Source organism: Sphaeramia orbicularis, chromosome 10 (assembly GCF_902148855.1).
Source record: "Sphaeramia orbicularis chromosome 10, fSphaOr1.1, whole genome shotgun sequence".
NCBI classification, from domain to species: domain Eukaryota; kingdom Metazoa; phylum Chordata; class Actinopteri; order Kurtiformes; family Apogonidae; genus Sphaeramia; species Sphaeramia orbicularis.
The window spans coordinates 37,428,177-37,444,660 of record NC_043966.1 but is presented as its reverse complement, the minus strand read 5'-3'; the positions used below and the strand labels follow the sequence as shown (position 1 = coordinate 37,444,660).

Below are 16,484 nucleotides of genomic sequence, written 5' to 3'. Positions count from 1 at the left end.
GCTTTATCACATGTCACCTCCACACTGATAAATCTCACTGTACAGGTTGTACAGCCTTTCTCTGTGTTTTGACCTTTCTTTTATACTAAGGCAGTGTTTTTGAGAAAGCTGACTTTTTGAAAACAGTCTCCAGAGTGAATAATCCTAAAAGAGCAGACCTTGCACATAGTACTTTTAAAAACAATGACACATGTATGCTCATAGAAGGTCAAAGGCTGAATGGTGGTAAGTTTAGAGGACTACTTATGTTATCTCAATTTTTAATACTTTTTAACACTGCTAATACTTGTGTTAATTTGACAGGCAACTACTGATAGATACTCTGACACTGTTGTATGAGGCTTTAGCACCTCCCCTGTGTGTCTTTGTTGAACTGATGTCAGTGAGTGCTGTAATGGTGTACAATGAAAAGGTTAGCAAGTAGAGTTTGGTGTGAAAGTGTGCTAACACCTTCACGTGTTAACCTAATTGTTTTATATCCCAGAATTCAATCACAGACAGAACACATGTAAAAGGGTATTCCTTTATTTATGTAGTAACTGCTCAAGAATTGTCAAAAAGCACTAGGACAAACAGTGAAGAAGAAGGCTCCTAGCTGATGAACATAGGTTAAAAGGTGCTAGTTGGCTTAAGGTTAGTTTAGCTCCCCAGTTTAAACGCCAATAGGAATTGAAGTTTAACTTAGTATTTAATTACTATTTTTGGGGACTTTACCATTTGCATGCACCCTTGTGCATATGTTGTTGAATCTGTGCTGTGCTGGGTGCCAGCTACTAATGTTCGCTAATGCCATTTCTAAGCTAATAGTACTAGACACTTTTTAGAAATTGAGTTACCTGACAACAACAAAGGACCAGCACAATACAGAGTCCAGCAAAACATTTTACATGAGCAAACAAGGTCGCACAAATGTTGCATAACCTCAATACTTGTGTGTTTGTTAAGTTTGCATTGAACTCTGTGTTGTTCTGGAAGCCATTTCTTAGCAGTAACTAGTGTTTCATGATGTTGCTGCTGTAGATGAGCAGAAGAGAGGTATTTAAAAAATCCAAAGGCAACATAATGATTTTCACAGAAAAACTGGCTCGAGTTGTCTTCACTGAAAGCAACATATGAGCCATTATCATGAATGTAGACAATTCTATACCTTAGACATAGAGGTAGCTAATGTCATGGGATTAGCACACATGGAATGACAGAAGGTGGGGTTCAGTTCCAGCACCAGCCGGCATGGCCCTGTGTGTCTAAATCACCCATAGGTATGAGTGTGAGAATGAACGGTTGTTTGTCTGTACATGTCAGCCCTGTTTTAATAGTGTGCATGCCCAGATTCACTATGCAATTTAAATGTTTCCAGCATTTCATTGGACTACTTAAAAGATAAAATAGAATAGAATAAGCTTTATAGTCATTGCAAAATACCACAGTACAGTGCACCAAAATTTGTTTTTATGCTCTGTAAAGTGTTCAGAGTAAAATACACACATAAATTATTTTTAAAAAATAGTAACGAGTAAAATACAAAATCAGTCAGGTTAAAATACACACACACACATACACAAAAGCAAGTATCCCAGTAACCCAGTATCAGTACAAAAAAAAAAAAGTGCAGGATGTACGGATGTCAGTAAGGGCTATGATGTCAAGTATTATCAAGTTTTTTAAGTAAGTTAGTAGTGCAATATCCTGAGTATGGGTTCCATTGCTATATATTGCATTACATTAAATTGCTATATAGCAGCTAGGGCTGCACGATATTGGAAAAAACTGACATTACGATTTTTTTTAACCCTGTGATATATATTGTGATAGGAAAAAATACTGAGGAGGATATAATATCTGTGTGGTGCCGATGTAAATGGTCAAACAAATTAGTTGTGTAACCTCTCATTATGTCAACAGGTGCAACACACTGTCGACACAGAACACGTGTTTCAATATCATCCTTCTTGTAGCCGAAATTATTCCAGATAACTGACATTGCAAGTCTTCATTTTTTGGTGATTTTCTCTTGTTCATTGCTCATTTTTCAATGTTGTTACCAGCAACTCACTCCATGTACAGGGGCGTGGTCTGCTTCAGCAAACTGATTAAGAAGGATTGTGATTGGTGGATCGCTGTGCGCATTGTGTGTCAGGTACCCTTGGACTTAGATGAGAACATGTTGAGTTCATTTACCTCCTACATTACAGGACCTGCAATGTGACTACTTTGCCCACATACGTCGCGATGGCGGTGCTCAAACGATATATTGTGCAGCTCTAATAGCAGCAGAATGTATATACATTGTAAAGTGTCCGTGTTTATTTGGCTTGGTTCAGAGCAGCCACATCTCTTGGATAGAAGCTGTTCCTTAACCAGGTTGTGTGGCTGGAGCAGTTCAAATAGTGATGGCCTGGATGTGCGGGGTCCCTGCAGATGCTGGTTGCTCTCCTGATGACTACCTGATGGTGTAGACCTCTTCCACTGTGGGTAGTTGAGTCCCAATGACTCTTTGTGCATTGGACACAATGTGCTGGAGAGCCTTTCTATCCACTGAAGAACAGCTATGGTACCACGTTGAGATGTTAAAATGCTCTCTACAGTGCAGTGGTAAAAAATCATCAGCATCTCCTGTGGTAATCTGGCCTTATTCAGTGTTCTCAGAAAAAACAACCCCTTTAGAGCCTTTTTCACCTTAACAGTGAAAATGTACTGTGCTCTGTGAAATAATATGCTCTATACTTGAGCTTTCAAGCAGTCAAACAAAATCTCCATGTGAATTCTGAAGCACACATCTATAGATAGATGCCATCTGGGATGTAGGATATATGAGGAGGGTAAGGGGGTAAAGATGGTAGTGGAGTTCAGCACAAGTCCAAGACATGAGACATTTACTCCTCCCACAATGTGTCTTCTGGTCTTCTGTTCTTCAGCGGATTGCAATACATCCCTAACACATTGCTTCATCTTTGTGTCAGCTGGAAAAATGTATATTCGCCTGGACTGTAAATATATTCATTATTCTATTCTCTGTCGACCTTGACAGCAATCAAATGTCTGCGTTGCCATGAATTGCACTGCCTGAGGCTTCACCCTACAGGTTCACCTATGCAACCCACTCTTCTGTCTTTAAAATGACAGGTGATCAGCTGACAGGTTCATCAAAATAAATAAAGACAAAAATAGGTCTTAAGTTGAAGAGAATGGCTTTAGAAATGTTCTATGAGAAATGAACTCTGCCTGTCTGTTTGTTTGACCACAAAGGGGTGGTTCAGAAATGACAAATGTGAGCAGTTGTTTGTTTACACCTCTGTGTCTTGAAATGTGTGACTTCCTATGTCAGTTTTATGTTTTTGTTCTCACGGACTTTTCATGTGTAACTGATTGACGTCTGACTCATACACGACAAGCTGAGGTGTAATGCAAAATCCACGTTTACCAGACCGAGAGAGGACGCAGGAGAACAGATTTTGCCATTTTTACCCTGTTTTTGACGGTTCAGTCTGGACAGAGATTTCACAGATACAGCTGTGTGGAGTGTGAAGTCAATCATTTGCACATAAAAAATAACACATTGTTTCCAGGAGCTGGAGTTGGGTTAGCACAGATGCAGTCTCAGGCACATATCCAGAAACATTCTACACAAGCTTACGCAGTACATAGTGTAGAACAGCACTGTGTCATGCAAAAAGCTCGTACACAGACAAAAATACAACACACACTGAGTCATCTGCTTTTTAACATCAGTACACCCCTGCTCTTGTCTGCATGAAGAGGTCTAATTAGCTGTTTTTGACACTAGTGTGACACACAGCCCTCAGGGGGAATAAGACTCAGCAAGTGCTTGCTAGTTCAAGGAGGTTTACGGATGGAGAGGAGGAGAGAGAGAGAGATGCGATGGTGGAGGGGGAAGTTAAAATGGGTGAAAAAGGAGCACAGAAAGGTTTAGACAGATGAAATGATAGTCTGTTACTTTTGAAAACCTGGGTGGTAAAGTCTGCCCGTGCTGTTAGCTGCACGTCAAGTCATTGAAGCAACTGCTGTGGAGTGTGTGGTAGAAGACTGAACTGCCATGGAATGGATGGAGATTTTCCATCCTTTCTTTGGATTCCTGTTTCACTATTAGCATCTTACATGTAATGCTGTTCTCCAGTTCCTTGTATGCAGGCAGTTTTCCAATAGGATTCCTTTGGCATTTTTACAAAGCTTACTCAACAGCAGCCACACACCACTGCACAACGTTTGGATTGTAAATCACCAGCGCATTAATGCAGGTTTTGTGAATTCCCGTCTTGCCCATTCCAACTGGATGATATTGCCGTTTGTCTGATTGTGTTACCGTATTGTTTTCAGTTCGACTTTGTGAAACTGCTGGACGGGAAGGCGCTGCCGAGGTCCTTGACTGATCCTGTCTCAGCTGCCAAAGCTCCCAAAGGCCTGCTGCTGAGTGGCCTCCAAGAAACAGGCTTCATTGAATACATGGACCCTGGCACCTGGCACCTGGCTCTCTACAATGATGGGCGCAACCTGGAGCAGGTTTTACTCCACAGCACCCCAATAGGTGAGGAGACTCAAGGATTTCCTGAAAATCTGCTTCCGTCAAATATAATCAATATGTAATGTACAATGAGCACAACAGGTTGTTGTGGTAAAATGTTTGGCAGACTTTCAGTTTGGATTTGGCTTGAGTTTTTCACTTTTATGAATACATAAGTAGATTAAGTTCATACGATGGACTAGTTCTACTTTGGTTTTTCAGGTTTTATAAGGAAGTCTTTGATTAATTTTTATATATTTTTTTTTTGTTCTTGCTGACCATAAATGTACCATCAACGTTTAGGGGACAAACTAATCTGATTTAACCTCTAATTCTATTTCAGAGTCAAAGAGTTAGTTTGTTTCATTTTCAGTCATTGTCATTGTTAGTTCATTGTAATTTTTATTTAATTTTTTATTACTGATTTTAGCTTTAGTCTTAGCTTTTAGATGCATCCATAGAACAGATCTAAGACAGTTCGCTGTTCAATCATTCCTCATTACATTTAAAATGCAATAATTTACAAAGTGGGTCATAAAGATTTTGGGATCCAAAGAAAGCCAAAGATCAAGTTTTCAGTGACCTTATGCCTGTCCATTCTAATGAATGAAGTATTTCAGTGGGAAATGTCTTTAAACTAGACACAATCAGTTTAACTTAAGGAGGAATGATTAAAATCTTGCAGTCAAAGGTCATGGTCACTTGTTAAAAAGAATTGTCAGAAACGGTCTGTAAAAAGTTAGTATCTGTAGGTTATGAAGCAAGGCTAATGGACACACATGATTGAACTTCATGATTGTTCTCATTAATAAAGTTAGAAGGAATCCTGCACAGCAGCGTTCTCAGCATGTCCTCCAGCTCACACCAGCAAAATCAGGTGTTCCTCAGCTCAGACAGCAGACTTGAAGATAAATAAAGAAAGTACACTGATCAATTCAGAGCCTTTTAGTGGTATAAACAACTAACAGTTGTTTGCACCATTAAACAACAGTTTGTTAGCACCTTTAAAAGGTTCTGAATTGATCTGTGTGTTCCAGTTTTCTTTTTTTTGCTACAATATGTAAGGTTTGGGGTTTTTTTCAAATATTGATGTAGAGACTCAAACAATAATAATTCTCGGCTGTTCTCGTAGAAGTGTGTGGTGGAGAATTCACCTGCCTGTATTTTCTTATTTTTTTAGCTGTCCCTAAGATGTTTCCGGGTAACAACATTTAGGCAGTTTGTGTATAAATCAGCCGATAACAACACTGCACATGGTGGAAGTGGGGGTTTATAAAAACTATCTGTTGCAGATCCAAACAGAAACCTCCACTCAGAACCTCCCCACAATGTTGTGCAAAAATGTTGGCATTTTTTTTCCACTTTGAAAGAATCAGAAAATACCATTTTGCTTCTCTGTTTCATAGCTTTGTCCACACTAAAACATTTTTTCTCTTAATTTGACTCTAGTTCACTTGACCATCAGTAATCATCCAAAGCAAAGAGGAGACTGATTCTGAATTGTGGGTTTAAAAGCATTAATTAGAAAATCTAACACACTCTGACCCATTATGCCCTCATCCATAATGGCCCTGATAAGCTCAGATATTTAATATTGTTGTGGTTATAACATCTGTGTGCAAGTCACTGTTTGTCATGACATTTGCACATTCTTGTCCTTTCTCACCTTTCATCTGTTAAGATGTGAAAACATAAGGACATGGCCAAGAGTGCTTTAAAACTCATTGACATTTGAAGGGAACTTTTCTTATTATGAGTGTGAGCTTGGCATAGCAGACGACAGCCGTTAGAAAGGGGAGGACAGCTCCTGTAGTAATGACAGGGCTTGCTAACTGCAGCTCATTGCTATGACACACACGGATGGCAATGTAAATTGAAGGATGTGAATAATGCAAGAGTACGTGGCTGAATATAGACAAGTGGATAATTACCAGGGCAGTTTCTTCACTCCCACTTTGTCCAGTGGTCCTTAAGACAATACAGTGTTGAAATAATGAAAAATGTTTGGAAATGTACTTGCATGATAATGTCATAGGATGGGGAGGGGCTTGGTATAAGACAAGTAGTGTGCCAGTTCACTGACATGCAGCATCTGGTGAACACTTCATATGAGAAGTACATCAAAAGGAACTTGTTTTGGGATTTCTTTCCCCAAAGATATTTGGATGTCTTGTGTATTTTTTAGCATATGAAGTAAATGATCTGCACTGCTCCACCCAGCTGTCTCTGTAGTTATAAGCAAAGTATCAGTGTATCAACAGCCTTTCGCATACTCAAGTTGTAAACCAATCAGTAAACACTTCCATAGTGACAAAATATTGTCATGTTGACAGAGTCCTTTACATAATGATTGACAGCATGTGCCAGCTGAACACAGATTTTATTTCAGGGCTGTCAAATATTTGTTGACACATGTGTTGTCTGTAAAAGCTGGAATGTACCAGATCTATTTTGAGCTGAAGTGGAAAAAAAGGGAATGTCTAACAAAGAGTTAACTTTATTTTTCATTCCATATTTTTCAATATTCCAAGCAAATATAGAGACAACAGATGGTCTCAGAATATTAGTTTTTAGTACACTAAGATTTTTCAAATAATTAATCAAGAGATTTGGATTGAATGTGGAAAATAATATTAAGAGACTGATGTCAGAGTTCATTTCACTGCCCATTTATACCTCTAATGAGGGTTACAAACAGACTCTGCATTGTTTTGGAGGCAGAAAATCAAAACTATTGAGCTACAGTACAATACATTCTAATAAGAGACACAGTATGCCGACAGCTGAGAGCACAGCTTTATGGAGAGATGGGGGAGAAATGAGATGATCTCTGTCGGGAAATTGAGCTTTTCCGTAGGAAATAGTAACTGGATACAACAAAAGAATATAAATAAGAGAATAGCAAATGACCGTTGTATTGAAAAAAAAACAAAATACGATAAAAATCAATACAGTGTAGAGCATGACAAGAAGGAAAATATGAGAACATGAGGAATTTGAAAACAATACATGAAATGATCCCGAGGTTCAAAATGTTGTCCTCGCAAAAACCGGAGTGCTCTGTGGATATAAAAATGTCTTGTGTTGAAGCGTGCATGCGAGGATAATGAGGTATGTGATTAATGGAGACAGAGACAGTGTCACAGATAATCATAATAATCATCACAGTGATACTTTCTCAGAGTGAAAAAGGAAAAAAAAGCTGTGAAATGCAGCAAAAAAAGTCATGCAACATGGGTTTGGTCAGCTGGTAACTGTCCTACATCAGTCAGGAGACATTAACGTTGGTCTGTGATCACTTCACAACCCCAGTAACACCTTAGTGCTGCTGAGTAGGACAGAAACTCGTTAATATAAATGCTGAAATATACATATATATACTGTGATATGTGCTGATACTTTGTATGTGATTCTGTCGACAGTATTGCACACTGATTCTGGCCATGATATATTTACTTAAAGGTTTAGAAATGTAAAAATATGAATAGATAATAAGCAAACATCTGCTGATTCCATGATCCATGACACAGATGAAGCTTCTTTTTTAACATCCACTGTTAGTGACATTTACATGTGACCTACAAAAGCCCTAACTTAATAATTTCTACCATGTTGCTACCTCCTCTTTAGCACATCTCCTTTAATTCTACTCAGGCAGAGAGTGCGGGTGCTTCCTGCAGGGCTATTAATTATGCATAATTACCATACTTCATCTGCATTACACATATTCACACATATTGTATCTTTTACCCAACTGGAAACAGATTTTTTAAAAAAAGAAAAAGAGAAAAAGTTCAAGTTCATGTCAATAACTGGAACTTTTAACAAGTAAATGGCTAGTAAAAAATTGTGTTAGCTAGAGGCTGGGTAGTTCTAGTTAGCTGAGTGGCCATTTCATTTTTTCATAAATTCATAAAGCCCAAGGCTCATAAAGCATGGCTGAAACTTTACAGGCTCATAAAGTACAATTGGAATGCTTATTTGACCAATCAGATCACTTGGCTGGAAGCACCCATTTTATAATAGCATTTAACTGCAATAACTTATGGCATGAGTGATTTCTAACTGGAACGGGTGTAGACAGCGAAAAGAACTGAGTGGGTGTCTCAGGCACGTGCACACAATACACTGTAACAAATACAGACATAGATCGTCATACATTACCACTTAATTGCCTGGAGATTTTATAGGTAAGACATTGACCTGACAGATACAGAGCTTATATCACAGTTACAGCCTTGCTTTCTTACAGCCCCTTGAGATTTCTGATGGATCAGTCATTTCTTCTGGATTAAATAGGAGCACAGTGACCTTGCAGATGAGTTTTTGTTCATTGTGCATCAGGTGCCAGATACAATATTGGAAACTGTGTATGCAGGCTTATTTAAAAGAAAGAGAGAGAGATACGTATGTAGAAAGGTTGGTGAGTTTTCCTGACTGCGTGGGAGAGCGATGATTTCCACTCCTCCTCTCCATCAGTGAGACGGTGACAGGTGATGGAGGTGAAAATGACTTTGGTTTCTATAGCGATGCGCTGCTGTGGAGGATAATGCTGTGCTGCCGGCTACTGGCAGGGCCTGTCTCATTAGCATGTGTCACACGCGCCTCAAGGCGAGTGCCACATAATAACTTTGCACGCATGTGTTTGTAAATGTGTGTGCGCGTGCGAGCCATTTCACCGAAGGATTTGTCATCCATGCTCGGTGAGCAGAGGCATCCAGGGGTCTGTGGTGGTTTGACTCTGGAGTTGATCCCCGTTCAGAAGAGCTGAGCAAGACAGCACAGGGTCAAATAAGGAATGACATCCTTGACACACATTTTAATTACTCTATCTGGCTTAGATGGAGCATATCTGGCACAAGACAACCTGCAAGTGCAGCTCAGATCTCCAACTCTGCCCAGCCTTTGGATACTTCACCAGAATCTCCCATCTTGAGCAGAGCCGACAGAGCTCTAGAAGCATAAAAGTGCTCTCCTTCTTTATCTGTCTTCCCATCGCTGTCTGCACCCAGAGAATGAGGTCTGACATGATGGACATATCAATGGGACAAAAGGAGGACTGTTAGAGGAAGGCAGCTAATTGAAGTCCGACAGAAGAATATGATGAAACGCACACAGCCTACAGAAGGATATGATGAAATGCACATATCTAGAATGGGTAGGAACCAGCATCACACTGATCACCACCATGATGAGTGTGTAGCACAGTAGAAACGCGGTATTATCCATTCTCCACTAACTTGTGCACTCACAATGTCAGATTTTATGTTGTTCAATCTCGTTCCAAACTGCGCTCTTGTAAACAGTTTGTTGATTAAGCCTTGATGTTTGTAAATTTGCGTGCTGTGTGTTTCCAACCTGTAATGCAGTATAATGTGCTTAGTGCTACTGAGTGTAAGTGAGTGCTTGGCCATTCCCCAGAGAGTGATAGCAGCTGGATCAGACTAATCTAATATAGCCCCCGTGTCTGGGGAGCCATCCATTGCTTATCAGATCTCTCATTCAATAACAGAAAGCTATGCCAGCTTATGGAGTTACATGCGGTTTGTTTTTCAAGTTTTGCTATTTTTTTTCCCCCCTCTCTTTTTATTTGTGATGTGTGTCTCTTTGTTCATACGCATGTGTGTGTTGTGTTTGTGCAGACTCAATGGACGGCTGCTCCACGGACTGTAATGGAAATGGAGAGTGCGTGGCGGGACACTGTCACTGCTTTGCCGGATTTTTGGGTCCTGACTGTGCCAAAGGTGAGACACATCAGTAACCTTGTATTTCTGTTACTGTCTGATGAAAACCAGATGAAAAGACCAAAATCCTGATTCTCTGCTTCTGTGGCTTTATGCTACAGTAGTCCTAAATCTTCAAAGAACAGAATTTCTTTTTTTTAACCCATAAAGACCCAAACCTCCACTGGCAACCAAAAGCATCTACTTATATAATCTGTTTAATACCTGTTGGTCCAATAATCATCAGTCTGTATAGAGCTGGATCAATGACAGTGGATGAAGACACTTGGTTTATGTTCAGTTAATGATAGATTTGCTGAAAAAGTCACTTTGTCCTCAGTTTTTACCCCTCGGCCCAAAGTTGGCTAAAGGGTATTGTAATGGTTTTGTTGTCTGTCCGTCTGTCTGTCCTTTCAACAACGTAATCGCATTATCTGAAGAATGTAGTGAGATTTCCGCACCAAATTTACACAAAGACAATCTAATGTAAATTATACTTTACTTTCAACAGAATCATACACTATATTTGGCTGAGGGGTATTAAAAGTGTGCAGCACGTTATGTTCTCTGTTTTGATATAATAACCTTTAAATTTACTCTGAGTTTTCATGAACATCTAAATTAAATATAGGAAATTTAATATAGGAAAATACACGATTTACAGTGAAAAATGCAAAATTCAGTGGATGATATTATAATAAGTGGTGATAAATTGCTAAAGAAAGGTTAAATAGAGAAGAAAATTCATTTGGGAACTGATACAGAAGTAGCACTGGGTCTTTATAGGCTAATATAGGTTAAGGCAATTTCCTAAATCAGCAGTTCACTGTTGTGTTTTATTACACTATCTGGGCAATTATTAAGGTCTGTGTCACAGAGGAATAAGCTATATTAGGCATTAGTTAAAAGTTGTAGTTAAAGCACCCCATTGTTGGTTTTGGTCTTTTAATGGGATGTCTGAGAGTAAGAAAAATGTAAAATATAGTCATCCTCATCCTTTAATTGCAACCTTTCTATTTTATCTTCACAGCTCTGTCTTACGCTATCCTTCTCTTTCATGTTTCCCTCTGTCTCTTGTTTTTTTTTTTTCTCTCTCTCTCTCTTGCATTCTCTCTGTCCTTTTTTTGTAAATGTATTGTAGTGGTATCTGTCTCATTGTGTCGAAACAGGTGATAACACATCCTATGATTTATTTACGCTCATCATTTATTCATGCGTTCCTCTCATCTTTTCTCATTTGCTCAAGTTATAATATTCTCTGCTTGAAAAGTTAGACAGCGAGTTATGGCAAGTGTTGTAAAAACCGAGAGAGAGAGAAAAAAAAAAAGTGAATTTATTACTGCAGGGTGCAGAATGTTAGTTTTAACAAAGGATCAAACCAACGCATAACACATGCCCGCACGCATGAACGCACAGGGCCTTCATTGCAAATTATACCGGAAAAGAGGCATTGCTGTTAGGCCGTCTCTCTAATCCATTTGAAGTCTTGAGCTGCCATACTGACAAGAGGAAAGGATGGGGGGATGGGGGGGTGGGGGTTGATGGGGGTGTAACTGTCAGTGTGTCATCAGCCACTCACTGACTTTATTCTACCTGGCTGTCATTACATTAGCCACACAGCTCTCCATCTCTGCATGGAGATAGGCTCTGCTTTGCGCCATCGTTCTTTAAACCCCTAATACTCTCTTTCCTAATCTTCCGTTTTCACGATTGTTTTCACGGCCTGTTCAGAGCCGGTGAGGTGACGTTGGGGGGATTTTCTACAATTCTTGGGTTGCCGTGGTAGCCAGGCTCAGGTGGTGCTTGAGTAAATTGAAACAGCGTGAGGGATAAGCTGGAGTGTGTATGTGTGTTAAGGTGCGGCCATGAGCGTGTATGGGCGTGTGTGTGTTGCAAGGGAAAAGAGAGGGAGACAGAGGCTGCTTGAGGATTTGCTGAATCCGCGCAGTAGCCGAGATAAGAGAGCGTAGCCCCTCTCACGGTAGGTTACTGCGGTCTCCCAGCTAATATACTGCAGCACTGTGTGTGTGTGTGTTTGTGTTTGCATGTGTGCACTACTGAGTATGTTGAGTGTAATCTGTGTTTGTCCTGTTACAGATTCATGCCCCGTCTTGTGCAGCGGAAACGGTGTGTATGAGAAAGGCAGGTGTGTGTGTCTGGCCGGGTGGAAAGGAGCAGAGTGTAATGTGGAAGAAGGTCAGTGTATCGACCCCACCTGCTCCAACCACGGCTCATGCATCCAGGGAATCTGCATCTGCAGTCCAGCCTACAAGGGGGTTAACTGTGAGCAAGGTAAGAAGTTCTAAAAGCATGAAGACACACAGCAAATAACATCACAACATGTCAGAATAATCACAGAACGTTGAAATATTAACCCATAAAGACAACAAACATCCATCTCTGACCAAAACCATGTGCCGATCTTAAGTGTTTCATATCTATTGATCCACTAATCCTATTAATACATGTAAATAATTGGTGTAAAATACAGTTTGTCGTCTTTTCATGGTCATCAGATATGACCCATTTGGATGCTCAGAGGCTCCGTAGTGAACGTGGAAACACCATCATCTTCTACAACATTGATTCACCAGTAAAACCCATGGAGTTGGATGAATGACAGTGGATGGAGACACTTGGTTTATGTTCAATTAATGATAGATTTTGCTGAAAAAGTCACTTTTTCTGCAGTTTTCTTTATTTTTAATATGGGTGCTTCTGTGAAACTGGTCCATAAAAACTGGGCAGAAGGGCTAAAAATTCAAACCAGATGTAGACTAATGTTAGGAAGCAAGTTTGGAAGCACTTTGGGTCTATTTTAAAAATAAATATTTACTGAGATAAAAGAGAAACTATTTTTCAGATAAAATACATTTTTGTAGTATTTATATATAAAAATCTGCATGTAACAGTAAAAAGGACACAAAAATTACACGGTACTGTTTTTTCAAATATCTTTTTATTCTCTCACAGGTACATTTTGGGAATCAAAGTAATTATGCAAGGGGAAGTGTTTCAAAAAAAAAATGGCTGCAGTTGCAAAATCTCTCACGATTCATCTGTGTTTAACTGGGCAGGTTCTTCACGTAACATGAGTGGACATGATGGGTTACACGCAAAACCTGAAATGAGACTGAGATTCATGTAAACCTGCATGTCTGGATTAGAAAAACCACAAGGATCATCAAATTTAACAGTGTCTTTATTTATTGCACTATATAAGACCATTTCAAGACAATATTTTCAAGATAAAATGCACTGACACCTAGGTAGTTTTTCCTGTCCCAATTTTGGTCCTATTTTTGGCCCCAATATTTTATTAAAAATTCATTAATTTTGGGATGACTCAGAGCAAGAGTATTTTTTTTGTTTTTTTGCATTTATCTGAGGTCATCATTACGTACATCCTGGGGAGAAATATGTGTAAATTTCTCTTTTATTATTGGGTCTAAAAAGGTGGCAAAGTGCCAGATACCAAAATGAACCTAGGTTCATAGAAGCGCCCATATAATAACCCTCAACTTTACTCTTAGCTTTTATGAACATCTACATGATCAGTAAATTAAATATCGGAAAGTACCTGATTTATAGTGATAACATTCAAAAGACAGAGGATAATATTACAATATAATAAGTAGTGATAAATCACTTAAGAAAGGTTAGATGCAGAGAAAAATTCATTTGGGGACTGGCACAAAAGTAGCACTGTCTTTATGGTTTAAATAAGCTATTTTAGATTACTGTTTTAGTTCTCTCCCTGCACATTCACTCAACTACATTCTCAGCAGCAACAGATAGATGTTTTCAGTAATGATTACCCCAATGTGCACTACCTGCTGGAGCTTTTAGATGCTGAAGAAAATAATATTCCCCTCCTGAGTTGGTGTAGACGAAAATCAGCAAATAGAGACAAAATTTTGGCTCCACATTTGTCTGGACACCAAAAATAGTCTCAATGATTTGTGAAAATGATAAGATAGCATGAAACTTGCTTGTAGTATTTGGGGGCTTGAAATGGAGCGCTGCAAAAATGCCTTGTTATGAACAGGGAAGCCATTTTACTTCACACCAACCAAATAATGTATTTGGCGTCAAACCTGCTGAACCAAACATGATAAGACAGAAAAAGTGATGTCTACTCCTGAACAGGGTGGGGAAGCAAAATTTACAATGAACATTTAGTTGTTTTTTCTCAGCAGGCACTACGTCAATTGTTTTGAAACCAAACATATATTGATGTCATAATCATACCTAACACTATTATCCATACCTTTTCAGAAACTTTTGCCCATATGAGTAATCAGGAAAGCAAACGTCAAAGAGTGTGTGATTTGCTGAATTCACTCGTCACACCAAAGGAGATTTCAAAAATAGTTGGAGTGTCCATAAAGACTGTTTATAATGGAAAGAAGAGAATGACTATGAGCAAAACTATTACGAGAAAGTCTGGAAGATACTATTAAAGAAGAATGGGAGAAGTTGTCACCCGAATATTTGAGGAACACTTGCGCAAGTTTCAGGAAGCGTGTGAAGGCAGTTATTGAGAAAGAAGAAGGACACATAGAATAAAAACATTTTCTATTATGTAAATTTTCTTGTGGCAAATAAATTCTCATGACTTTCAATAAACTAATTGGTCATACACTGTCTTTCAATCCCTGCCTCAAAATATTGTAAGTTTTGCTTCCCCACCCTGTATTTTAATGGTAAAAGAATACAATGATGCCATGAGATAGCATGAGTAGCATAAGATGTTTAGGATTTGGTTCAACAAGAACAAAACCATCAAGGAAACATGTTTGTGAGATGTTGTTTTTATAGTACATTTTGGATTTTTTTACAGAGAGGGTTAATTAAAAAAATACATTAACCCTTCAGAGACCTAAATATCCATTGGTGACCAAAACCATCTACTTATCTTAATATCTTGTGAACTACTGACTCTATCAGTACACTAAAATAATTCAAGTAAAATGTAGTTCTTCAGCTTTTCAGTGAAATCAGACCCGTGGGCATATGACTCATTTGGACGTTCAGAAGGTCTGTAATGAACATAGAAACACCGTCATCTTCTGCAACATTGATTCACCATTAAAAGCCATGGAGTTTGACAAATTACAGTGATTGCTGACACTTGTTTTTCTGCTCAGTTAATGATGTAAGTTGTTAAGAAAGTCACTTTTGCTTCAATTTTCTCTGTTTTGATATAACAACGTTTGAACTAACTCTGAGCTTTTCTGAACATTTACATTCATACAAGTATCTCAGTAAATCAAACCTAGAAATATACTTTCTTTTTACTGAAAAATATAAAAATTCAGAGGACAAAATAACAAATGGTGGTAAATAATTTATGAAAGGTTAGATGTAGTGAAAAATTCATTTGGAAATCACAACAAAAATATGTCTAACTGTATAGATCCCATTCTCACGTCACCAAATTCACCTTCACCAATACAGCAGCAGTGTATGTTGTATATGTTAAACCTGCCCTGTGATGAACTAGAGACACATCCAGGATGAACCCCGCCTTCGCCTGGTGGTATCTGGGATAGGCCCCAGCAGCACCCCCACCGCCCTTCAGTTATTCAGAAAATAAATAAATGTATTGTACTCCTTCTTGACCATCCAAACATATTCTGCTCATATTTATTAGCATACATTTGTCAGCTCCATTTCTGAATATTTTCATTGCCCCAAACTGTGCATGTAAACCAAAAATAACATTTTCCCTTACATATATCATCTGTGTCAAAGCACAGACCCTAATTAATGCTAGTGTGGTCCTTATCTGCTAGAAGTGCATTTTTAGGGAATGGTTTGCAATTACATTAAATTCACAGGCTTGCAAAACATGTTTTTTAGCCCTATTCCCAAGACCTACTGCACTGTAAATATGATAACTAGTAATTGTTGATTTCATTAAAGTTTTCAAATTAAACTGACTCAGAAATAAAGCTTTCCATTTACAAGTTACAAAAATTTGTCTGCCCCGCAAATTTCTCTCATTGTTGTCCTAACTAAGATTTTCTAAACAGTGCAACAAAGATTATCAACTTTTGAGTAGATTTTTTGAGTGAAGTTGGGAACCAGTGGGAAACCCCATAGATGACTGACATGCACATGCACACATGGTCTGAACAAGTTTGAACTAGACCAGGGGTCACCAACCTTGGTCCTGGAGAGCCACTATCCTGCATGTTTTGGATGGATCCCTCTTCCAATATACCTAATTCAAATGA

The 16,484-nt window shown here is 38.7% G+C and overlaps 1 protein-coding gene across 1 annotated transcript in view; it reads left to right on the top strand.

Moving 5' to 3' along the window:
* tenm1 (teneurin transmembrane protein 1) overlaps positions 1 to 16,484 on the top strand; it is a 269,383-nt gene that overhangs the window by 149,607 nt on the left and 103,292 nt on the right. The window contains exons 8-10 of the mRNA XM_030145470.1: positions 4,336 to 4,543; positions 10,162 to 10,263; positions 12,340 to 12,534. Coding sequence (XP_030001330.1) covers positions 4,336 to 4,543; positions 10,162 to 10,263; positions 12,340 to 12,534 — 505 coding nt within the window. The remainder of the gene's footprint in view (positions 1 to 4,335; positions 4,544 to 10,161; positions 10,264 to 12,339; positions 12,535 to 16,484) is intronic.